The 25,653-nt window shown below is 42.6% G+C and overlaps 1 protein-coding gene across 1 annotated transcript in view; it reads right to left on the reverse strand.

Moving 5' to 3' along the window:
* COLEC10 (collectin subfamily member 10) overlaps positions 1-21,987 on the reverse strand; it is a 37,519-nt gene extending 15,532 nt beyond the window's left edge. Inside the window, exons 1-5 of the mRNA XM_006263348.4 lie at positions 21,613-21,987; positions 9,168-9,239; positions 7,653-7,724; positions 1,827-1,880; positions 223-318 (exon numbers count right to left, since the gene is read on the reverse strand). Of these exons, the coding sequence (XP_006263410.1) occupies positions 223-318; positions 1,827-1,880; positions 7,653-7,724; positions 9,168-9,239; positions 21,613-21,760 (442 nt within the window). The 5' untranslated portion in view covers positions 21,761-21,987. The remainder of the gene's footprint in view (positions 1-222; positions 319-1,826; positions 1,881-7,652; positions 7,725-9,167; positions 9,240-21,612) is intronic.
* Between the last annotated feature and the right edge of the window lie 3,666 nt (positions 21,988-25,653).

The following is a 25,653-nucleotide window of genomic DNA, read 5'->3' on the forward strand; positions in this document are numbered from 1 at the left end:
ACTTCCTTTTAGTACTTCCAAAAGGAAGTACTAAAGCACAGCATTGTAGCAGCGTCACTATATGGCAATGTGTAGATGTGCCCATTCTGTCTTTTTGTCACATGTTTCCACCGTGTGTAGCACAGTAGGGTCTTCTTTATGTAGGTGTCACAAAGATAGAACAGTAACAATAAAACCTGGCAGGAACCAAATAAACTGTATAAAACAGACGACAGAGCTTACCATTTTTTACAAATTTCATGGATGTCTTCAGTCGAGCAACGTTAATATCCAGTTGCCCAACAACTTTGCGGTACCTCCCACAGTCACAGACCGTGCCTGAATCAAGAGAGGGACATTGGATGCATCAGCTGAGAAGGCTGGTATGTGGGGTTCAATAATTCTTGACCTGCCAATCCACTCTCAGGCCCTTTAGAAAACCTATTGATTATTTGCAGGAAGTTAGCATTTTTACCCCTGATGCTGCTTTCACTGATGACAACACTCCTGTTTATGTCAATAAGAGCTCATTTGTGCTTTGTTACAGTCCCATGTTAACTTTTCATTTGTGTTTGGCTTAGATTTTCCCCCTCTTTTAAATATCCTTAGTTTTGAAAAATATTTTTTTCCATGGGTCATGATTTTCTTTCTGCTCTCCATATCTACAAAGTAGGATACTTCATTGTCCACATCTTTTCCCCTCCCATCTATTCCCATATCCCACTGCAAGGCTTCCTAAATCATGGCTATTTCCAGAACACTTGTGGCAGAGATGAAAGCAGGGAAAGTTAACCCATCTGTGGGGTCCACTATTACTATCAGCTTCCCCAAAGGAGCTGGCTATGTCTTAGCACAGTCATGGGATTGAAGCCCTCAAGAAGCAGAAAACTTCCATTAGAACAGGGAAAGAGATGAGCATGCTACAAAAATGGAATGATCCCCTTTGCTGGCAGACACTCTTCTCCATCGAGGGACACAGAAGAAGTCACAGAGTCCATATACTGGAAACTCTTTAGGGCAATGACCGTGTCAGTAAAAGGCCCCATGAAGCTATGGTGCAGTAGAAGTAATCAATATTATCTAAAATTAGTAACAACATCTCAAAACTGTTGAAGGATTAGTGATGTTTGGGCTGGTAAAATGTAACGTCTTTGTAGCTGTGTGGTTTGCTTTATTCCCATGTTCCTTTCCGAGAGAAGAAGGTAGAGGTTACTGTCTTACAAGAACCACAGTGGCCTAGTTTAAGAAATCTATTAAAAAAAATAAGGCTGGCTGGTGAAACATGATTTAAGGATGAAAAGTATTTAGGAACTTTGGACCAGAAAGTACCTTCTGGGTCACTGAGTCCAGCTTTCTACTACTGCAGACAGTCCCTTTCATAAACTGAACAAGCTTCATTTTATAAGTAATTGTGTTTCTTGCTCCAGCTACTCCAAAAAAAAGATCTTCATACCTCTGATAGTTAGAATCCGTCTAATTTCTAGGCTATATTTTTTCATGGCTAACTTATATCCATCTTTTCTTGTGGCAACATTTTTTTTTTTAGCTTCTGTAGTTCTTTTCCCTCCCTAGTGCTTGTTCCTCTGACATACTCATCAAGAGCAATCCTATCCTCTGTCAGCCTTCATTTGGTTGGCTAAACAAGTCTAGCTCTTTCAGTCTCCTTTAAGATATGCTTCCCATTCCACTGATCATCCATATAATAATATTCATCCATCCACGCTCTCAAAAGCCTCGTGCAACTCAGCATTTTAAGACTCTCGTGAAACTAAGCACAGTAGCAGATTCAACCATCCTCAGCAGAAAGATGCAGCTTGGGTCTTCTAGTAGTAACAAACATACTGTACCTGCTTTCCCCTTTTTTCCAGATGTCCCAGTTAAACCTTTGATTCCTTTCTCACCTGAACAGAACAGAAAATGTATTTTCAGATCTCAGAAAATAACTAACTCTGAAGACCATGTTTGAAAAAAAAAACATACCTGTTTGAAAACTATTTAGTAATGTATTAGCAGTGTGTTTTTGATAGAAGGTCCTTGGTGTGTTGTACTAGCAGATGTGCCAAATCAAACAATCCCTGACTAGTTTAGGTGGGGAAAAAATACAGAGAAACTTTAATAGATGACTCATAGATAGCTCTGGCTTCTTTTGGGTGGCTAGTGCCTGCTACCAGTATCTCTAAATGTGAGCTACACAGGGCATGTCTACACATGTGCTTTAAGGCACAGTAGACTATTTACTGCACATTATAACGTCGCATAAAAACCGTAACATTATGCTAATGTGCAGTAAAATAATCTACTGAACATTGGGTAGCACTAAAAAATCAAGCAACTGCACTACTGGGCATTAGTGCAGCCTAATTGGTTAGTACCTAACATTGGAGGTACTAAATTTAATGTGAATAAGATGCACTAATGCATGTGTAAATGCTCCCACACTGATCTTTATACAGCATAAACATGAGATGCTGGATGACTTCAGTCATATTAGCTGGACTTGAATTCTGTCACTGCCTTGCAAGGTTGAGCCCATACTTGACTATGTATCTGACTACACCATGTTGTTTTAAGACACAGGACAGAACTTAGTAATGAGTTTACACAGATGCATCAAATGATGCATGCATCTGGCAAATAATAGCTCTAGCTGAGATTAAATTTACTTCACTTCAGATAAAATCCATGGAAACATGCTATTTTCTTTATCTTTTTTCTTTTGATTTTTTTTCCTCTTATTTTGAAAGTGATCCAAAAATTAAGTACCTCTGTAGTGGATAGAGTACTGTAAATACTTGAGGGAATAGCTTTCTTTCAAACTTGCCAGTACTTATTTGGATGTGAAAACTGCCTGAGAATTTTCTTCTCTCCCCTGTTAATTAAAACTTTGTTTCATCTCTGAACTAAAGTCACTTATGCCACTATGATTTTGACGTCTTTTTTATCCTTCATATATTTTTTCTTTTTTTCCCCAAGATGTAAGCAAGGCATTTACTGGTTATTTAATTTCACATGGAGACTAACATTTTGGAAAATTTCTTTTAAGCATTTTAATATTCTTGTACAGTAACATAAAAGCTGAAGAGAAGATGGACGGCCCTGAATCAGACACCAAGAAATATTAATGTATCTAAAAGCTAAAATTATATGGTGGCAAAACCACTCTTGGTTACGCCAAGACAAATTCAGAGTAATCCCATTGATTTTTTTTATGAGGAAAAGCACTAATAGGCATTGCTCATGGTTTCAAAAGTGACCATTGAGTTTGGGTGCTACAATTCTTGGGAACCTAATTTGATATATCATTAAGGGGGGGAAGGGGGACACTGCCCAAAGATGGATGCTCATCAAAGCCAGCCCTTTTAAAAGTATCACAAACTAATCCCTTAAAAAGTTGAGATTCCCTCCAAATCAACAGTCACTCTCCTAAAGATAGTTGGCTATTGCTTTTCTGTTTCTTAATGGAATAGGGAACTGTATTAAAGATTTGTCTGCTTTGGCAGATATGGTGTAAATATTGAGATACTTTGCCAGCAGAGCCAGCTTGCCATGTTGCAGAATGACCTTTTCCATTTATAACCTAGGTTGCCAAAAACTCCTTCTCAGTATCATAATTCAGTATGCTCTACAAGAGTTATATAGTAAGTCAAAACTCAGTCCTAAGGAGTTGAAAGACATTTGTTTCATAATTTCATAGTTAGCAGAGTCGGAAGGGACCTGAGCAGATCATCAAGTCCGACCCCCTGCCACAGGCAGGAAAGAGTGCTGGGGTCAGATGACCCTGGCAAGGTATCTATCTAGCTTCCTCTTAAACACCCCCAGGGTAGGAGTGAGGACCACTTCCCTTGGAAGTTGGTTCCAGATCCTAGCTGCCCTGACTGTGAAGTAGTGACTCCTGATATCCAGCCTGAATCTGCTGTCTGTCAGCTTATGGCCGTTGTTCCTTGTTACTTCTGGTAGTGCTCGGGGGAACAGGGACTCTCCCATTGCCTGCTGGTCCCCTTGGACAGTTTATAGATGGCCACCAGATCCCCTCTCAGCCTTCTCTTATGGAGGCTGAACAGGTTCAGGTCCCGTAGCCTCCCCTCATACCTGTCCTGTTTCTGGATATCTGGAAGCCTTAAATAATATATACAGTGTTAGATGGGAAAGAAATCTATTCAGACCATAAGTTATAAATGCAAAAATCAGAATTCTTAACACACATCACACTTAGAGGCCTGAAGTCAGATTTTTACTCCTCTTTAGGACTCTAAAAATCTAGATAGGCGCTTATCTAGTGGAGTGCCAACTCCCATTTGTTTCAAGGGCTGTTCTTGAAAAGGCTACTTCACTTCTCCCATTCCCAGCCATAGAAGCATAGGCTTTCTTTACTCTAGTCTAACCAGTCATTCGCCATACGGTACGGAAATCCCCAGTTGACTCTTTGGGGTTCTTTTTTTTTTTTAGTTGCAAAGTCCATTTTTCTTTCACATTATTTAAATAAATCTTTCAAGGAGTTTTTCATCTTATACCAAATACAAACAATGCTAATACATAGTAACCCAGTACTGAGTACACATTAATTGTACTTTACTTATGTTACAAGTCAGGGTCAAAATTAAACCTCAAAGTGTATCAGTCAGTCATATGCTGTATCAAATTTCCATTGTATTGTAATACTTATAAATGCTGTTCTTTTTCTCTCATGGTTAAGTGGGCTGTAAACCTAAACCAAAGAACATTCGTTTTAAAAGTGTGTGAATGATTGATGTTTTTATACAATAATTTGCAATTTTGTGTTTATAATTCCTGCACTTTTGTGGCCAAATGAATACTTTCTCTCCTGTAGACCTCTACTAAGCTATTTCAGAAGGCCTTTTCTTAGGCTATTAAGCCATTAACTCCTCAGAATGACTGGGTACATGCTGTTGTAATCTTGTCTTGATATGCAAGGAATCAAATGGCTCTCAATCTAATGACTTGGCCTCAGAACATTACTTTCAAAATCACTGCCACATCTAGGGTGCAGACTGACGTGACAATTTTCGCCCAATCTGGCCACAGAAAGCAGCCTATAGTCATGACCAAACACAAGTGCACAGCTGCAGACAGCTTCAAAAGTGGCCGATCAGGTGAAAATCTGAACACTCATTGCATGAGGGGTCAGATGAAGATATTTCAAAACAGCATCTTCTGTAACTTCTGTCTGTGCTGACTGCCAGCCTGTCACTGTTTTCAGAATGGGAGGGGGGAAAGGGTCTGGCTGGGGACTCCCTAGAAAAAGCTCTCTCTGGTCCCTTTCACCCTCCTGTTCTGAAACAGGGACAGGTTGGGAAGGAGGAGGGGTCATTGCTAAGGAAAACCAACTGGTCGCTCCCAGCCAGCAGCTAGATTTCCCTTCCCCTGGAACCAGAAGCGAACTTCTGTTTGGTCCAGGGGATTGTTGTAATTCAGAATGCTTCCTGAAAAGTGTTCTGAGTTACAGTGGGGACCTGAACTTTTGTCTGCACCCCTAATCTTTTTCAAGACGCTTATCCATGACCTGTGCATCAAGGTAGTTACACCTCTGTGGCATTAGTCTTATTTATTAGTCTTAAGGCCCATTAGTCTTACTTCGATTCTGGGAAGCTCTTTGAGAAGATTATCCAGGAGCACATCTGGGAAGGACCAGCAGGGGGGACAATGCTCAGGGGCAACCAGCATAGGTTCAGTAGGGGCAGGTCCTGTCAGACCAACCTGATTGCCTTCTATGATCAGGGCACAAAATCACTGGATGCAGGTGTCGCAGTGGATGTAATCTCTGGACTTTACTGAGGCCTTTGACACTGTTTCCCACCCCATTCTCATTAAAAAGCTAGGCGACTGTGTCATTGATGCCTACACAGTCAGATGGGTCACAAATTGGCTGAGGGGCCACATGCAGAGAGTGGTGGTGGAGAGGTCATATTCGACATGGAGGGATGTGGGCAGTGGGGTGCCCCAGGCCTCGGTCCACGGGCCTGCATCATTTAATCTCTTTATTAGTGACTTGGATGAGGGGGTGGAAAGCACCCTGTTCAAATTTACTGATGACACCAAGATTTGGGCGAGGTGGGCACGCTAGAAGGGAGGCACAGGATATAGCTGGACCTGGACAGGTTACAGGGGTGTAACCTATTCTCATTTTCTGTGAATGAGAATAGGATGGGATTCAATACTGACAAGTGCAGGGTACTGTACTTGGGCAGTAAGAACCAGCAGCATACCTATAGGCTGGGGAACTCCCTTCTCGAAAGCACAGAGGCAGAAAGAGATCTTGGAGTCATTAACGATTCCAAAATGAACATGGGCCACCAATGTGAGGACGTGGTCAGTAAGGCCAACCGCACCTTGTCATGCATTCACAGATAAATCACGAGCAGGGCCAAGGAGGTGATCCTCCCCCTCTATGCAACATTGGTCAGGCCACAGTTGGAGTACTGCTTCCAGTTCTGGGTGCTGCACTTCAGGAGAGATGCGAGAGGGTCCAGAGGAGGGCCACTTTGCATGATCCGGAGACAGCAGGGCAGATCCAAAGAGGAGAGGCAATGGGACCTGAACCTGTTCAGACTTCACAAGAGAAGAGCTAAGAGGGGACCTTGTGGCTGTCTAAAAACTTACCGGGGGGACCAGTAGGGAATGGGAGAGACCCTGTTCCACCAAGCACCTCCTGGAGTAACAAGGAATAATGGCCATCAGTTGTTTCAGAGTAGGTTCAGGCTGGACATTAGAAGGCACTACTTCACAGTCAGGGCGGCTAGGATCTGGAACCAACTTCCAAGGGAAGTGGTGCTGGCTCTTACCTTGGGGGTCTTTAAGAGGAGGCTTGACAGTTACCTAGCCGGGTTCATATAAGCGCAGTATTCTCTCCTGCCCAGGGCAGGGGGTCGGACTTGATGATCTACTTAGGTCCCTTCCGACCCTACATCTATGAATCTATGCATCAAAAATAAGTGGCAAAATAGTAACTCTTGTTCATTTGCTTTGAAAGCATATGGGCAAAAATGGGGGATGCTCTACTGGAGTTGATACTAGCTGCTTGCAGGCATTAAAAAAAATCTAAAATGGTGCACTACTTTAAATTCAGCACACTCCCATGCTGAGCCCAGCACATGCCCAGAAGAGACAGCATGTTAGTAGGATACAGCTCGCCCAACATCTGTATAGATCAGGTGCTTTGCAAGGCATTTTTTGGTAATTTTATCTAGTAGATGATTGAATCAGTTTTAGCTAAAAGTGCCAAAAAGCCCCGCTGAAGCACCTGATCTCTACAGATGCTGTGGAGCGGGGTCAAAGTAATGTGCTGCTTCTTTTGCTAAGCAGTTTTTTGTTTTTGTTTTTTTAAGGTCTTCAAGCAGCCAATGTTTAGCTATTATCCTTAATGAGCCTCAGGTTTCTCCCTATGTGTTTTTAGTCATGTAATCTAAAACAGAGCAGTTTGCTTAGCTCAGCTAGGGAAGTGTCCGAGCCAAATAAGTCCAGTGTATTCCAAATAGGTACTAGAGCATACATCTCAGATTATATCATAATAGCCAATTACACTAGTTGTTTTTGGAAAACATAAATCACAGGCATTATTTAAATGTGAATAATTTCACCCAATAGCTGTAACTCTTAAAATCACACATATGCCCTTGATACACACCTGCTTTGACACAAGAATGGGGAGAACTTACCCTTTCCACCAATCGGACCGATTTTCCCAATCGTTCCTTGATCACCAACATCTCCCATTACTCCTTTGTTTCCTAAGAAGAATGCAATGAAAAGAATATGGATGGTTTTATTTGTATTTGGGACACAGTTTAACTGCTTGATTGATCTGTTCTTTTGTTAAGATACGCAAGTTCGGTTGTAACTGGTAGTAAATGTGAGTGGGTGCATCTACGAGGCGTTTACTATTCAGTTGACTAACTGCAGAGTAAACACCTCAGTGTCTACATGTGCACCCCTACTAGGGTGCACACAACTAATATAAGTATTACCCTGCTGTGGAGTACTTTTGTATGCAGCAGCGCACGTGTAGATGCTGACCGGTTGGCTGGGACACAAGGGTACTTCAGTGCTGGGGCTGCCTGCCATCTAGCTTTGCACTGATGCACCATTGTGCCCCAGCCATCCCCTCTGCAGCACATTGAGCCTCAGCAGAGCAGCCCCAGGCTGGCAGGCTGACCTCCTGGGGCCCCCTTCCAGCTAGAGCTGCGGCAATCCAGCTCAGTGTGCTGTGGTCTGGGCACACATGCAGATGTGTGCCTGGATGCTTCCTGGGAGCAATAAACTGAGGGGCAATAAGATCCAGAGTTTAGTGATGTCCCCTAATAGCACATGTAGACGTGCCCAATGTGTGTGTTATAGGTTCTCCTTTCAGCCCCACCCATTGAGTATATGGGTCTTTTACAGTCCCCGAGTCCCAGGGTGCTCAGGGTGCAGAATTTTTTCCTTTTTCACTAACAGTGTAGCAGCTTGTATGTTTAGCTTTGAAAGTCCCTGTGTCGGTTTCTAGTGTGTCCTCTGTCCTTTTCAGTCTCAGCATTACAAGTGATTTAACGTGATCTTAACTTTTTAACTTTGTAATTTTAATATTCAGACAAGGTTCCCACTGAGTATTGCAGTGGATTATCTAGCTATTTTCCTTCTGCTAAATTTCTTTCTGCAGATATTTAAATATCTGCAGGAGGTAACAGCAATGTCTTCCTGAATAGAGGCAAGTCACATAGTCCTTGAATGCCTTCTTGTACTCATCTGTAAAAAAGACATGGCCTTCCATGAATGTCATAATTGATTGGCCTAAAGAGGTAAGTCTGTAAACTATAGGTTCCACTTTAGGATATACTTGACTTTGGGATATGATATAGATTTAGGCTTGCAGACACGACCCAAGTAGCTAACAGTGGTCCACATCTTAGGTGAGAAGATTACTTAGATGAACAATAAACATTTATTTGACTTGTCGCATGACTATTTTCAGCCAATCCCATACATGCACGTAATATATCACATAACACTAGTATCCATACCTAGTTTTTGGGGATGGTGTTAGGTTTAAATTAATAATGCCTAGAAATATTGTGATATTTTGCATTGATGTTGTACTAAGATATGTATACTAATTATTGCCAATACTGGTAATTGGTGTATTGTTCTAGACCTCAATTTTAATATAGCAAAAATGTTAAAATAATCATACATACCCTTTGGTCCTTTTGGTCCTACTTTTCCATGTTTTCCCATTTCTCCTCGATCTCCTTTCTCTCCTTCATCCCCTTCAAAAAGTTCAAATAAAGGATCATGCTCCATTTCACTCAGGATAATACATGTAAATCTGTTTCTGAGGAAGAAAAGCTCAGGGTGCAGACAGACATAATATTTGGAACTTTGCAAAAAGCTTTAAAAATGTAGTAAAATTTAAAAAAAAAACCCTACTGTACTGATGTACACTTCCATGGAGGGAGCAGGTATTACTTTGTACCCTTTTGTTCCACTTTATGTCCATGCAGGTGGTTGGTCCTCCATAGTGTCCCACAGTGCAGCTCTCTTCCCCCACCACATTCTCCCAGTAACTTGGCCACTTTCACCTCCTTCCTCCCACCCAGGGTGCAAGGAGTGGTAGCTCCAGCAGTGCCAGAGTACTGGGGCTCCCAGCACTTGGGGCACTCTTGGGGCCCTGCCCCTTTGGCACCGTAGGGGTGCTGCCCTCTTGGTAATTTGGGCACTGCTTCCTGTAGCCAGGAGACCACTGGAGCCAGGATTCTGGCTCTCCAGCCCACGATCTCCACGTACCTCTGCTCTGATAGCAGGAAGCCGGTGGGGAGCAGAGGCTGAGTGGCAGGAGGGCACTCTCTAAGATTAGCTCCGCTTCTTCCACCACCTCAGCAAGTGAGACAGACCAGTGGTGACAGAAAGGAAATACTGTTGCCTTTCACAGCTAGGAAATTTAATTACAGGATGATTAAATAATCTGCCTAACATCACATAGGAAGTCTATGGCAGAGGCAGACACTGAAGCCAAGTCCCAGACTTGTGCCAGATTATAACATCCTTGAGCAACAAAAGAAGGAACACCTCAGCAGTCAACAAGGTTTTAGGAAGGGTAAAATTGACTTGTTCTTGGTACCAAGGTCCATAATACAAGTGGTTTGAGGGCTCATCTTGTCTAAATGAAAACATGAAACAAACTGAAAGCTCTTATCTAATTTGTTTCTGAGTTAGGCTTGATGTTGCTCAAAGAGAAATTAAATCTGTGCTTTCTTCATTCTTGATAGGAGACAGGGTTTGAAATCAGTGAATAAAACTGGTGATATGTTGAAACAAACTATGACAGATCATCAAGCCTTAGGAACCTGTATGGAAGGACAGAGCCATGACTGACTCACCCTGGTAGCCAGACCAGGGGGTGCTCGTTAGCTTAAAAGGAGAAAGAGAAAAGGTTGAGCATCGGTCAGGAGTTAGAGAGAAAATGTGTGTGTGTGTATTTCTGAGAGGGGAGGGGGTCAGGAAGTCCTGGGAATAAACAAGCAAACCAATTAGGGTGGTATTTATCCACAGTTTAAGCCAAAGATTTTCCTGAATTAGATGTTAAGCTCACTCCTTCCAAAGGGCGGGTCTGTAGAGCAGTTGGCTGGGTGCTGCACTGGCAGGTGAGTAAGGATTATGTTCGTTCACAAACAACACTTATTGCATTCTTTAAACCATCTATCACAAAACAAACAGTGAAATGAAAGGGCCTGTAATTAGCAAATAATGGGACTCTCAACCTTTATCTTGAAGTTCTCCTCAGTGATTCTGTAAAGGTGAGTACAGATATGTTTCTGGGAGGCGAGCCCTTTATAAATCCAAATCAAGCTGTCTGCTTCCCATTAAAAAAGAACCAACAAAAAAAAAAGTCAGGAGAGAGTTGTCAGGGAGTCTCTGAGCAAAAAGGATGTTTTGTACCATCACTGGACAATACTGTCGACCTTGGAGACATTGCCCCAGAAAAAAACAGGTAATTGCTATCCAAAGCTGGGCATGGCTACTTGAGATGCAATGTCACTGTAGCAATGCATTATGGTAACATAGCATCAGCGGGCACAAACCATGGCGCTGCAGCTACGTCGCCATAGTGATGTGCTCCCTCACTATAGCGTGTTGCTATGGAGATGTAGCAGCTAAAAATAACTGTGCGCCCCCAGCTATTACTGTGCCGTCATTTGGTACCTCCTAAGGAAGTACTAAATGATGGCACAGCACAGTAACAACGGCGCTGTAGGGACATGGATAGATGCACCCACTGTGATTACTTCCTGCATCTGCTTTCCTCCTGTCCCACTTGCTACAGTGAGAATTAAGTGCTGCAATGGTTCCTTTTGTGTCAGAGTAGCTATTGGCCAGGTATCAGGGTGTCAGTGGTTTAGCTGGGGCCAGTGCATGGCTGCAGATTAGAGGAGGGCATTTCCATTGCTATCTCTGCTCACTTTGTGACTTGGGGATAAGTCAGTTCACTAAACTGTGCCTCAATTTTCCCACCTGGAAAATATATATAATGATACTGGCCTACCTTTGTGAGCAGAGTGAATACCAATCATCTTCCAAACCATTAACTGATGGACTAGTGGGAAGTAAAGGCTGAAGAAAATACAGGCAGACATGGTTCTTTGGGTGAATCTGATATCTTTTATTAGACCAACTTAAATAGTTGGAAAACAATTATTAAGCAAGCTTTCAGGTTCAAAAACCCTTCGTCAGGCTAAGGAAGTTTCAGCAGTTGGTGTGTGCTCTTCCTGGATTGAAAAGAGCACACACCAACTGCTGAAACTTCCTTAGCCTGACGAAGGGTTTTTGAACCCAAAAACTTGCTTAATAATTGTTTTCCAACTATTTAAGTTGGTCTAATAAAAGATATCAGATTCACCCAAAGAACCTTGTCTGCCTATGTCCTTAGACCAACACGGCTACAACCTACACCCCTGTAACGAAGAAAATACAAACATTCAATCAATTGCACCCTTTCTTCAGTTAGGTATAACTTCAAACACCCTAATAATAACACTGAAGAAGTGCTGCATGATGATAAATGTAGTGCTTCCTCCTTCACCTCTTGCCTGGGACTCGCATTTTTTGAAGTGGAGTATAAAGGCTTGGCTTGTGCTGTCCTCTTGTGGCTTCTTACTAAATTGCAACCAGGTAGGGAGGATTTTTAATTAAATGAGCAAGTCAATTCATCTCAATTTTATGTGCCTAGGCCATCCCCCTTAATAGCATCAGATCAATTTATTTCAGTATGTACATTCATAATACTTTGGTTTACATCAGAGGTGGACCTAGATCCTACTTCTGAATCTGAATTTTGAATGGGAACTAGCATATTTTTACTGCTCTTCTTTGTACAACACCCTGCATGTGCATTTTGCTGTACTAAAAAAACAAGAGGAGGGATAAAATGCCAGCTCTGCTGAAATCTGTGGAGCTGTGACTTCACTGAGAGCCGTTCCCCCAAAGAGCTTATGGCCTACAGGCCACAACTGGTATTGTTCAGAGGTGGACAAGGTGCTATGGGACAGGTTCAATTTTATCCCAACTCTCAGATTGTCTTTAAAGTTCAGAGGGACCAGATGTTTAACTAATGGTGTCCCCTCTCCACCCCATGTGTGGGTACTTGCCTTCAGCAGAAACCTGGTTTTATTTTAGATACCTTTCTAGGATTCCATCCAATTGATCTACTTGCTGCACATCACTAACTTAAAAAATCAGACTATTGAAATGGACACGTACAAGTTGCTCAACCTTTCCTGTTTGCAGTTCTGTAAGACAGGGGAGTAAAAGCCATGAGCAATCAATGACATTTATGGGTCATCAGAACACCTCTGATTGCAACTGACAGGGAGCAAGGCCAGAAAGTCCTAAGAAGTTGCCTGAATGCTAATAGACATTGGAATCTTTAAGGGGATAGTGCCAGAGTAGAAGGAACGCTGAATAAAATGGCCTTTTGTATTACTGATAGGAGTTTAATTAATCTCTGATTGTTTCCGTATCCTGGTTGCATCTCTTCTTACAGCTGGCTTGCATCTTTGTGAACTGAGTGAGTTTTGGAGTGAAATAGCTATTGATAGGTGCCTGAATGGTAGTGTTGAGCGAGAGTATCCCATGAATGTGGGAATGGAACCCTAACAGGAATTGCATGTCTACTTTCTCGCAGAAGACGTGGTATCCAATTCCTATGGCTGCTACATCACCTTTGTATTGTCCTGCTGACTCCAGCCTGCCTTCTATTTCTCTCCCACAGCAGCCACTGCCCTCCTACATGGTGCCACAAACAGGATTTGGGGAGTTTTGGCAGGAATCCTCCCAGCTGTAGTCTCCCTACAGGCCTTTCCACATGCAGCTGCCATGTTTTAATGAATCTGGCACAGTGCATGGGGGCCCATGACTTACTGAGGTTGGCCAGATTGGCTTTATGGTATACTGGTCCTAAATGTAATATGCACTGGAACACCAGAAAGTTGAGTCCTGCTGAGCCTGGTGGGAGAAGTTGCTCTACAGAAAGTGCCGCCATGGCCAGTTGACTGATAGGACAGTCTTTCAATCCATCGAAAGGATGAGGCTTCTGTTGTCCAATCTAGGGCCTAACCAGGATTTGCCCAGTTAAAGTGACCAGCTGTCCTGCATTTTCTGGGAGATGCCTGCATTGGGCTTTATCCCAGAGAACTCCCAGAAATAGGACTTTTGTGTTGAATTTGGAAAAAAATGGTCCCAGTTTGACACCAAAAGCATTCTGCTCTGTCTTTTGAGAGACTGCAGTGCTGGCTGGTGTCACAGGAGCACACCTGTATTGCAGCTGAGTCGGGAGGCAGCTGTCTGCATGTTGACATGTCCAGATTAATTAGTTGTACCTCTCAGCACCACATGAAAGTGGTTCTAATACTGATTTCCAAATGAAAAGCGGTGTAGGTGTGTCAAGTGACATTACATCCAGGCTAATTAATTCTGCCTCTCAGCAGGGCTAACTAATCTACCTGCAGCATTACACTGCAGGTTATAGGCTGCCCTGCATGCATTGCCCAGCTAGACTGAACAGCTGTGGTAGATGGTGCTGAGAGACCAGATGCCACAAATGTCCCATTGCCTTGCAAAACATCAATAATAAATGGTCACTTTTTGAAACATCTGGCTGATTTTGGGTTGTGCTACTTAAATCTAGCACCTGATTGTCACTGACCACAGCCTAATTTGTCATACCCACTTGTATAATTCAATAGGCAATTTGATGAGGTGTAGAAAAAAGTTGTGATTACAGAAGTTACAGACCCTTTGTAAATACCATTGCCCTCTTCAAGAAGAAAAATAGGAAATGATGGTTGTTTCTTAACTTACTAAAAACTCAGCTGAACTTTGCATGAACTTGTTAATCTACTTCCTTTGCATACAGAAGTACTGGCTGTCAATGAATCCACTTCCTTGGTCTCCACTATTTACCTGATTCATGGAAGCTGACAATCTGACAGCTCTAGAGGAGTATGAATAAACTATTAGCTTATCCATTGGATTCTACAAATTCACGTTTGTTACGTTTTTGCAGTGCTCTTAGATCACTTCAACAGTTCACGAGGACTTTGCCTAGTGACCATAACTTCTTTAAAATGTCCTCAAAAATATTATGATATTAAAATTTTAACTATTAAAATATTATGATATTATGATATTGTTAATTTGGATGTATGAGGAGCACCTGAAACACCTAGATGTGGCAGTCACCCAGCTGCCCTGCTATGGATTGAACATCAAATCTTCCAAGTGCCACTTTTTGAAGGAGGGGATTTTATAGGATGGCTTGCCTATATTGTCACACTACAATAGGGCTTTCTGGATCTAAAAAAAAACCTAGTTGTCAAGACATGGCCTGGGTTCACCACAGTGTAAGCTGTACAGAAGTGCATGAGGTTTGTTGAATATTATGTGACAAAAGCTTTTGATGAGCTGGTTGCTGTTCTACCTGCCATGTTATAAGAGGTTTCCAAGGCTGTCCAGGGGTTATGTGGATTTGAATGTAGGTTGCCAATCTAGAGTGCCTGTACCAAAGCCTCCCCTTCAAGTTACTTATGGATTCTAAGATGCAAGGGTTAGGAAATGTGCTCTCTGAGGTTCAGAGTAGACAGGTGAGGGTGATCATGTCTACCAGATGGAGACTGAGGGTTTGTCTTTGTAGCAGGAGCGTGTCCCACCCAGGATGCTTCTGAGCATGTCCTGCCCGCCTGCTCCCACAGCCGTGCTCCAAACTTGTAAGTACACCAGTAAGGATGGGCTGCTCCAGGCCATTCCTATCCACTGTGCAAAAGCATGCTGGAGAACATGATCTTTAGAGTGGCCAAGGAAGGATGCCTTGAAGTGGCCCCTCTGGCACACTTCCAGGTGTTGAGCACGTCTGTGGAAGTGGGTGAACAGGGTGTTGTTGGGTATGTCCCAGTTGGGACTTTCTACCCACCACGGGGCAAACAAGCCCTGAGAGTCAGAATTATCCACTGGAGAAATCCAAAACCAGATACCAAATGTGAGAATGTTTTTCTTTCCACTTTATCAGCAGGTTGTACACAGATAGAAACCCACAATGTTTAGTCTAATTGTTTCTCCTCCTCCGACAGTGGGAAATTCCACAGTGTGGGAAAACCTTGTGCTTTCTCTTTTCTCATTATAAATTGTTAGACTCTCAGCATGGGGTAAAGAATTGTCAATAACTGTGGATTTTTTATGTTTGATCTTTGGTTTGTACCAGTTTTATGCTGGCATACATCTACTGATAGAATCACTCTTGACTTCCATGAAGATTCATAGGTCAGATCCTTGACTAATGTAGACTTTGAGGGAAGTATATGTTGGCTCCACATCATCTGATAATCTGGGCCTCTGTCTGTTGGCTTTATTTATTTATTTAATAAAACACAAATTATTTAGATTTTGGTGTTTTGATTTATACAGGTATAACTTCCTTGACTTGATTCTCATAACGTGTATGAGTATTTGATATTAGCTTATATGCTATAGGCCATATATGGCAGAAAAAAAGAAATGAAATTAGGTTTTGAAATGAAAGGGTTGTTTAGATAAAAAATGTGAAGCGTTAGTAAGGAAAGTTGGTTCTGGGCTAGAACAGCCTATAGGATGTGGTAAGGCGTTGTATATTTTCAAAAGGAAATGTGGACAGCGACAGTTCTGGTTGCTGACAGAGTTTTGATATTTTCCAGTAGAATTGTGTAAGCACAATTAAGGCTAAAAGATGGACAGCAGTACTTGGAGACCACAATAAACGCTGCTTTGACGCACCAACCAGTGTCACAGAGTTTAGAAGCAGCGTTTATCGGAAAAATAATAAGGGACCTCTTTGCATAGGCTGCTACTGAGAAACACCCAGTTCTCTTCTTCAGATTTCATTCCTCATCAGTCTTTCAAGCTGGGCCCAATAGGTCCCTTTGAAGTCCATGTTCCTGGACTTCAGGGGAGTTGGATCGGGACGTTGTAGAGCAAATATAATCAAATATCAGACCTTCTGAAATGTTGAGCACATACACATCCAAATGAAATCAACAGAATCAGCAGCGTTATACACTTCTGAAAAATCAGCCTCCTCCCTACAGTTCTAGCAAGGGGTTGAGAGTCAAAACTTCTGCTTTTATTTCTGCTCCTAACTCTCTCTGTTTGTTTTTGATACGCTCATTTGAATTCTCCAGATTCTGATCTTTGTACCAGGAAAATCGGTGAGATACAGAATTTGGCCTTGACTACTCTGGTTAATCAGTGGTAAATCTTTTGGCTTTTAGAGATCCTGTAATGAAAAGCACAAGATAAATATAAACTTTTTACAGAACTCTCTTTCAAATTGGGGATCAAAAAACTTTAAAAATGTAGGTCAATATTCTTTGCAATTTTGGCCCCACATACAAAACTTGAATAGTGAGGCTATAATGATATCATTCTCTATTAAATTTAACTTACAATATATGTCATGTTGCTTGATGAAAATCTGTAGATTAAGACCAAGTATCACAGAATTCTACATTTAATTTCTATGGTGTCTGTCTGACTATTTCCTCAAACTCTCTCTTATAAAAGTATGAAAAGTTGGCAATAATATTAGCCTATGTTCAAACGATTTGAACTCTTTTGCACATCTGGACTTACTTTCCAGTTTCCTAACCTAAATTGAGTGAGCCTTGTCTGCTTTTGTTGATTTTTTTGAAGGGTTGACATCTATTCGTGATCTAAAATAGATTATAACGAAAATCAATGTATAGCAACAGTAAAATAGGACTGCATGAGCAGAGGGTGGAGCAGTCAGTGGAATGTATACATCATACATTACGTATAACCACTAGAGGTCAGACTTTATCATCTCTTAACAATTCCTTTTCTTAAAAAAAAAATTAATACATCCCAACTTCTAGGGTTTATCATAGAAAATAGGTGCTGAAGACAGAAAGCAGTATTGTTCTCTCCAGGATATTTTCTAGTGCTTGGATCTGTCATTTAAATACCTTGTATTCTGCATCCCCTCTTCTGGGAATTCTGATGCCTTTCTGGATATTCATAGAATCACAGAATTAAAGATCATAGAAAATTAGGATTGAAAGGGACCTCAGGAGGTTACCTACTCCAACCCCCTGCTCAAAACAGGACCATCCTCAACTAGATCATTCTAGCCAACTCTGTGTCTAGCTGGGTCTTAAAAGCCTCCAAGGATGGAGATTCCACCACCTCTATGGGTTGCTTGTTCCAGTGCTTTACTACCCTTCTTGTAAGAAAGCTTTTCCTAATATTTAACCTAAATTTCCCTTGCTGCAGCTTGAGACCATTGTTCCTTGTTCTGTCATCTGCCACCATTGAGAACAGTCTAGCTCTTTGTAACTACCATTCAGGTAGTTGAAGGCTGCTACTAAATCCCTGCTCAGTCTTCTCTTCTCCAGACTAAATAAGCCCAGTTCTCTCAGCCTCTACTCATACATCATGTGCCCTGGCATCCTAACCATTTTTTGTAGCCCTCCAGGGGACTCTCTCCAATCTGTCCACATCTTTTTTATAGTGGGGGGCCCAAAACTGGACACAGGACTCCAGATGTGGCCTCACCAATGCCGATTAAAGGGAAAGAATTACTTCCCTTGATCTTCTGGCAATGCTCCTACTATTGCAGCCCATTATGCTGTTAGCCTTCTTGGCAATAATGGCACACTGTTGGCTCATATTCAGCTTATTGTCCAGTGTAAATCCCAGGTCCTCTTCTGCAGAGCCAGTGGTTAGCCACTTGGTCCTCAGCCTGTACCAGTGCATGGTATTGTTCCATCCTAAGTTCAGGACTTTGCACTTGTCCTTATTGAACCTCATGACATTTCTTTTGATCTAATCCTCCTATTTGCCTCAGTCTCTTTGAATCCTAACCCTACCCCCCAGTATATCTACTACTCCCCGCAGCTTGGTGTCATCTGCAAACTTGCTGAGAGTGCACTCCATCCCATCTTCCAGGTCGTTGAAGGTATTGAATAAAACCGGCCCCAGGACCATCCCCTAGGACAGGGGGTTTCTTTTTTAACAAGTGTACCCCTTATGTCTCAAAGTTTCAGCTTATATCCCTTTATATTAAAATTATTTCGGGGTGCTGGTCCCCACAGACAACAGGTAAGTCTTTGGGGGAGGGGAAAGGACTGTGAGGGTGGGGGCAGATCGAGGCCCCCACAGTGAGGGAGGGAGTGGGGCACAGACAGGGGGCAGGGGCTGGTGTGAATGTGGCCCCAGCTGGGCTGGGTAGTGGGACAACTGGAGCCCGGGTGGCTCATCCAGTTGTGCAGAGGGGACTCCTGCTGCTGTGCGCACCCTGGTGGACGCCCAGGGGGGCACATGCCCCCCAATCTGAGCGTGGGGTGGAGGTGGCTGCCGCTGCGCACTGGGCTTTGCGTGCTGTTGCAGCTGCCCTGAGAACACTTGCATCCCACCACCGGGTGGGCAGGGGGTGCAGTGCAGCCTAGTGGCAGCAGGCATGTAGTGTCGCACTGCTCCCAGGGCAGGTGCAGCAGTGCGCAAAGCCCAGTGCGCAGTGGCAGCTGCCTCCGTCCCATGCACAGATTGGGTGGGGGCGGGGGGGGGGGCACATGCCCCCTGGGCCTCTGCCGGGGTGCACACAGCTGAGGTAGCCCCCCCTGTACTCCGTATAATCTTTTTAAGTACCCCTATGGGTATGCATACCCCCGATTGACAACCACTGCCCTAGGACACTCAACTTCATGCTAGCTGCCAACTAGACATCAAGCCATTGATCATCCAACACAATGTGCTAATTAATTCCCACATCTACCATCTAGTTAATTACTTTCAGGTATCTTATGCATGTAAGAAGAGCACATCCAGATGTGGCAGGGGGCGGGGCTAGGGAGAGTTCTCATGGTTGCTCATCTTGAGCAAAAGAAATACCAATTCCTGGTGATTTTTTGTTTCTTAACTCTGAACATGTGGGGGATGCTTATGTTTTTTGTAGCCAGTGCAGGAAATATGAACTTTTTAGGTGACGTGATATAATCTTGCAAGGTAGTGCAAGTAATGTAGGACCATAAATTCTGAGGTATTTAGTGCACCTACAATCATTTTATGACCTCCTCCCGGGTACATTATGGCAGAGGAGAGACATAGCTGCGCAGCTCGCAGAATTATTGCAGTCATCCAGTGTACTGCATTATCTCCCAGCAGAATAAATTATATCATGATGCTTCCTATTGGCAGATGGTAGAGGGATGAAACAGGCTGGAGAGATGACTCTATCTGAAGCCAGGGCTAGGAGGCACAGGGGTGATAAAAGTAACAGAAATCTTTGTTTGAGACACTATGATTAGGAATACAGCAGTAAAGTTTTGTCAGTGGATTTAGTACCAGGTGGCAGATATAATGTGCTGGTGTTTAGAGTGTTCTAGTCACAGGCCAAGTACTGTAAGGGCAGTACTGCAAATCATTGTGGTCAGTATACCTCAGCTGTTGTACAGATAATTAAAATGATTCAGGCACCAGGCCCATATTAAGTCTTTCCCTTCCCAGTTGAACTGCAACTATGGCTGCTATGCTACTTGCAGTCAGTTGCAATTCTTCTGACACAGACTGTTGTCCACAAGAACGTGGAATGAGGCCATAGACTTCCATCGCATAGACTGCATACTGTTGTCAGATGACCACTTGATTTAGAGTGATCTATATGGAACTCCATAGCTGTCTTTGGCTGTCATCCCTTTTAAACCAGTAATCTAATTCTGAGGGCATGCTAAAGATCCATTCAGTTCTTCCACTCTTCCCTGGTGTCATCATACCATTGTTCTGGCCAAAATGCAACAGGGAATGACTATAATTATGCATACAATCTTCCATTACCATGCTTAATTTGTCTTGGGTCATAATAGCACTGTAACATGCTCCTTTTCTGTATTCCCAGTCATTGCTAGTTCAGAAAAAATAGTTAGAACTCAGACTAATTCCTTTCATGTTCTCACTAGGCCACCTTGCTAGCTCAGTAACATTTTAAGTGCAACAGATCATTTTCATCCAAATTTTCTCTAAGCATTTAAACTTCCATTATTCAAATACTAACTAAACAAACTCCTTGCACAACCTCAGGTGATATTGCATTTCCCTGTGTAGGTGTTGCAGCAACACAAGGTAAACACTTGGACCACAATCTTGAAGAAATTAATTTGCTGATTAAAAATGGAACTTTAAGCATTGTGCATTTGAATAATCCATCATAAAAACAAATGAGTCTGTGGCAAGGTTTTGGGGTTGATAATCTCTTTTCTATTTAAAATTTAAATCAGTCACATTTTTTCCAATTCTGTAGCCTATGGATAAATTAATGAATTACTAATCAGGAAGCAAGAGTTTGGGCTGCAGTAGCCCTTGCCTGGAATAAATATTTCAGAGCTGTCACTAAAAGATATATTTCTGTGTTATGGACCAAGTTCCTGGCTGATTTGTACCTCAGGCAGTTTCTCTGACTTCAGTTGCAAGTTAATGTATGGGATGTAAGTTAATGCAGAGAATTTGGTCTTAGATATTTGCAAAACATTCAGAAGATGAAAGAACTATACACTGAAAAGCCAAACTAGTTCCCACTAAAATCAGTGGAGAGGTTATTTTTGAGGTCAACAGGAGCTGCTGGAGGGGTCACAGGGAGCACAGTTTCCATCTGAGTTCCAACGCACTCAGATCTCTCCATAAGTGTAAATGAACCATCAGTTGTGTCTGGGTGAATGCTCACTTTTAAGTGAAGCTGAAATATTTTTGTATATTATCTGAATGAGAGCTATCTTGCAACCTAATGCAAATAGAACACAGAAAATGAACAGGAGAGGTCTAACGTAGCTGGAAAAAACTGTGCAAGAGACCTATACCATATATAAATGTGTGGCAGATTGTAACAGGAACTTCAAAAAATCATACAATTGTCTCTTCTCAGCACAGCACCTTTTCCTCCCCAAAATTCTGCTTGTCAGGTCTTTGCTCCATCTTCAGTACTAGATCTTTCCTCTCCAGCTCAACAGAAATGTATATCCTGTGCGTACCCTAGTCCCATTATGTCCCTATTTAAAATAAAACAAATCTGACTAGCTCTGGCCTTAGTATTAGCAAGCTTATATTCCTCACCTTTTGGTCCAGGTAAAATTGTGTGTGTCGAGCAGACTTCTGTTGTAGGTCGACTGTCAACATCGAGCCCAAAAATCTGAACTTGGAAAATGAAGAGCATTACTACAGTCCCATACTTCTGCAGCTGTTGTTCCTTCATGCTGCTCATCCTTGCAGTTTCTCAGGAAATGCCTTGCGTTGTTACAGCCTTAACAAATACAGTTGATTCTAAAATAAATGCTCTGCTAACTGAGGCAGAGCAAAGACTTGGGAGTTTGCACTGGAGAGCAGCTAAATAAAGTGGAGAAAAGCAGATCATACACTGTCCAGAGTATTTATTTAAAGGTGACAGCTGTTTATTCCAATTTATCTCTTAGCTGTGAGATATTTAGGTGCACTAGCCAGAGGAAATGTCTTCAGTATATGGGGCTATCTCGTTTAGATTTTTCCTCTTTGTGTTTACTTAACACAGTAGAGAAACACAGGATTCCACTTATTCATATGACAAAGACTTTGATTTTGTATCCAAGGCAATGCCAATTAATTACACATGGTTTGTGTCAGGTTGTTAGCTAAGCAAATGAACTTAGATTCTTTTTCACAGATAAAGGAGACAATTATATAAGAATCCTGCTTCTGGAGGTAAATAAGGCTCCCACAAAACACAGGCATAATTTGCGGCTCTGCTGTGTGGGAGGGACACCTAGAACAAGCTATTGCACCTCTGGTAATCTATACAGGCATGTTCTCTGCTAGTTCAATACAGTGAGTCTGAGAGGAAAGGATGAAAGAAGGTGTGACCACTGGGTCCCTGAACCAGTAGCCTGTGGTTAACCCACAGACTGCAGCTGGTACAGTGGTCCTCAGGTTGCCATAGTGGTTGCTCTGTACCCTCTTTTTTGGTAGATAATGAGAAGGGAAGCCTTGAGGGCTGAAGCCACAGAAGAGAAGAAGACCCAAAAGCAGCCATGCATACTTCCCACACTTCTGTATCCTTGTACCAGCTAGGAGAGGCAACTTCTGCAGGCGGTGAGGCTCCTCAGGCTTCAAGCTCATTCCGCTGAGTAGGTTGTCAGTCAAGCTGCGTTTGATTTGTGTGGGGCAAGCTCAGAAGCTTCATTTGAGTTTGCGGGTCTGAAGCTAAAGCTTGGAGGTCAGACATGTAAACTGCTATGTCGTAGAACTGATGTGGCTCGGTAGGATGAGCTTTGGCTAGAGTCTACAAGTTTTTAGTGCCCTTCTTCAGGTCTGTCCAGACCTGGAGAAGGGCACATTCTGTCTGAAAGCTGATCTAACATATTATGCAATAGGGCTGTGCAAAATTTTGCCAGCTGTTTCGTTTCGACACTGTTTCAACTCAATTCGAGCTCAAAGCAGTGAACTCTAAATGAAACGAAGGGCTTCGAAACAGCCTCAAAGTGAAAGGAGGGCAATCAAAATGTTTTGAAATGTTTCGAGTTTCAAAACAGCCCGGCTGAGTCCCCCTCCCCAGTGCTACGATCAGGCTGGGGAAGGGAACTCAGACCACCCGAGTTCCCCTCCCCAGTGCTAGGATCGGGCTGAGTTCCCTTCCCTAGCCCAATCGTAGCACTGGGGAGGGGAACTCAACTCAGCTGGGCTGATTTCCCTTCCTCATCCCGATCAAAACGTCAAAACAGCATCAAAACAGCAAAACTGTTTTGACGAATCGGAACAGAAGAGTGTTTTTGAATCGAAACAAAACTCGAATCAAAACACTGTTCCGTCAAAACAGATGTTGAAGCAGAATGCTGCTGTTTTGCACATCCTATTATGCAGTTATACAGTTAGTCCAATAAAAGATATCACCAAAAAGACCCTTGCTCTTTGCCCAAGAATAAGCGCTCTCAAAATACAGTATATATTACCCAGCTCTTTCCCGGCCATTTTGTTGGAAGGGCACTGGCAGTGCTCTTGTACCTATAGCATGTTTAAGGTATTCTTGTGTCCGGTTTTGTGAATTATAGTTGGATGAGGGTTTGAAGTGGTGATTTTGGGGATTTCTTGGATAAATGACTGCCTCAGGACACAGGGGGTTGGGCTTGATAGCTCATAAGGCCCCTTCCAGTGCTTTGTTTCCCATTGATGACTTTTTCCTCTAGGTGTGGATTTGGTTATCTAGCCTCAGCAAAAGTGGATTTCCTCCACATAACGTACATACCAGCTTTTTTGATATTTTCCTCATTATTTCAGTCAATAAATTGTATGGCGTTTCAGCATTCTAACAGATGGATAAGATAACAGCACCCATTCAGGAGTGTGGGGTTTCATCAGATACCTTCTCTTTAATGCCTGAAACCCTGTTGATCTCAAGTCTCAGTGTGCGTCTGGGTGAAATCTTGTCCATATTATAGTAAAAGAGCAAATCTTCCATTGCTTTCAAGGGAAGTAGAATTTTACCCCTATTCTTGTCACTAGTTGCCACACTTCCAAAAGATTCTTTTCTTCTTAATTATAATACACACGACATCTTCAGAAATAGGTCTGGTGTCTGCCCTCACAGAGCATGCAATGAGACAAATATGAGGCATGTATAAAGCAAATAATACATGGACATGAAAACAACTACACCATAACTGGGGAAGGACAGAGGAAGGAGAGCTGGGACTAGGGCCAGACGGAGTTACACCAAGAATAAACTCAGCCCCATGTGGTTTGAATTGGGAATTGTGCCTGTGATTTCTAAATCTGCTTTATGTATCCTTTCCCTCACTTCACTTTCCATTTTGCAATCATAAGGCCAGCATAAGAGACAGAATGGATGGTGTAGGAGTGGGAACCTGGCATAGTTAGATCAGTGGAGGGATGGGGAGGAAGCATGTTGGGAAACATTGCCAAATGATATGATCTCTCCAGCAAGCCCAATAAATCTTCTAGCAATTGTTTGATGCTCATCAGCAATAAACAGCAGAAGGATGAGCGAGTCAGGAAAACACTGGCTTAGCTAGTTTGGTTGCTTACTAAAGGAAGGCAGGAAATACTTGTCTCATACTGCAAAACTTTTGGAGATTTCAGTCACCCTCCTGTTCTGAATTAGGATGAAACCTTGCAAAGCTTTTCATAAAAAGCCAGGGAGCAGGGGAAAGCCCAAGACAGCCAGGAGTCTGGTGGTTACAGTATTTACCTGGGATATGAGCAACCCAGGCTTAAATCCATGCTTCAAAGTGAAGTTTTGCACTGGAATCTTCCTGTCCCAGTTGAACCCCCTACCTACCCAGCTATTTGGTGTCTTGTGGCCTTCTGTGATTTCAGTCACAAATTCTGTCCTGGAACTGAGGGGGAAAAAACAATCTTCAACAGAAATTTCATCAAAAGCAGTGGTTACCATGCAAAGTTTGGGTTTTGATGAATTAGTATTTTGAAAAGTTTCACTGAAAAATTCCCAACCAGTTCTTTCACTGTCTGAGATTTAATGAGGCATGTAGCCTGTTGTGCATTTTAATTCTCATCAAATCAGGCTCGGGGATAAAAAATAAACCGACCAGCCTTGCCCAAGCATAAAGGACATAAAACAAGCATCTCCCCGGGCATGAGCACTCTGCAAGAAAACCCTGAAAACAAACTGAAAACAGAAAACCAGGAAAGGTTCTGGGTACTTCCAGTCAGTGTATATGCATTACAGCATACTACCTGTTTAGAGTCTAAGCATTCAGTAGTTTACATGTAATCTTTACCTGAATGTCCCTGAGGGATTAACCCTCAAATGTCAATATGCTATATAAAGTACAGACAACATCCTGCATAAGTTATTGCTGGTTGCCAAGAGGTAGGCAAATATTAGAGCCAACATAGCCAATTAGCAGGGTTCCACATTATATGGTTGGGCTCAAGGTTAATACTCTGCTTGTTAGCACAGGAAGACTTAGTGAGGAAAGTTCAGGATACTTTGGCAGCAGCTGTATCCCAAACTTTGTTTCTAAAGAGTTTCCCTTTATTTGGGCCATGTTGTACTGGACAGCTGTTGGGATCTGGGGGTGTTAGAAGGCAAATACTTGTCTTTCCTAGTCTCTCTCTCTATTGCTATGGTATCTGAGATCAGCACTA

The sequence above is a fragment of the Alligator mississippiensis genome, chromosome 3 (genome assembly GCF_030867095.1).
Source record: "Alligator mississippiensis isolate rAllMis1 chromosome 3, rAllMis1, whole genome shotgun sequence".
NCBI lineage: Eukaryota > Metazoa > Chordata > Crocodylia > Alligatoridae > Alligator > Alligator mississippiensis.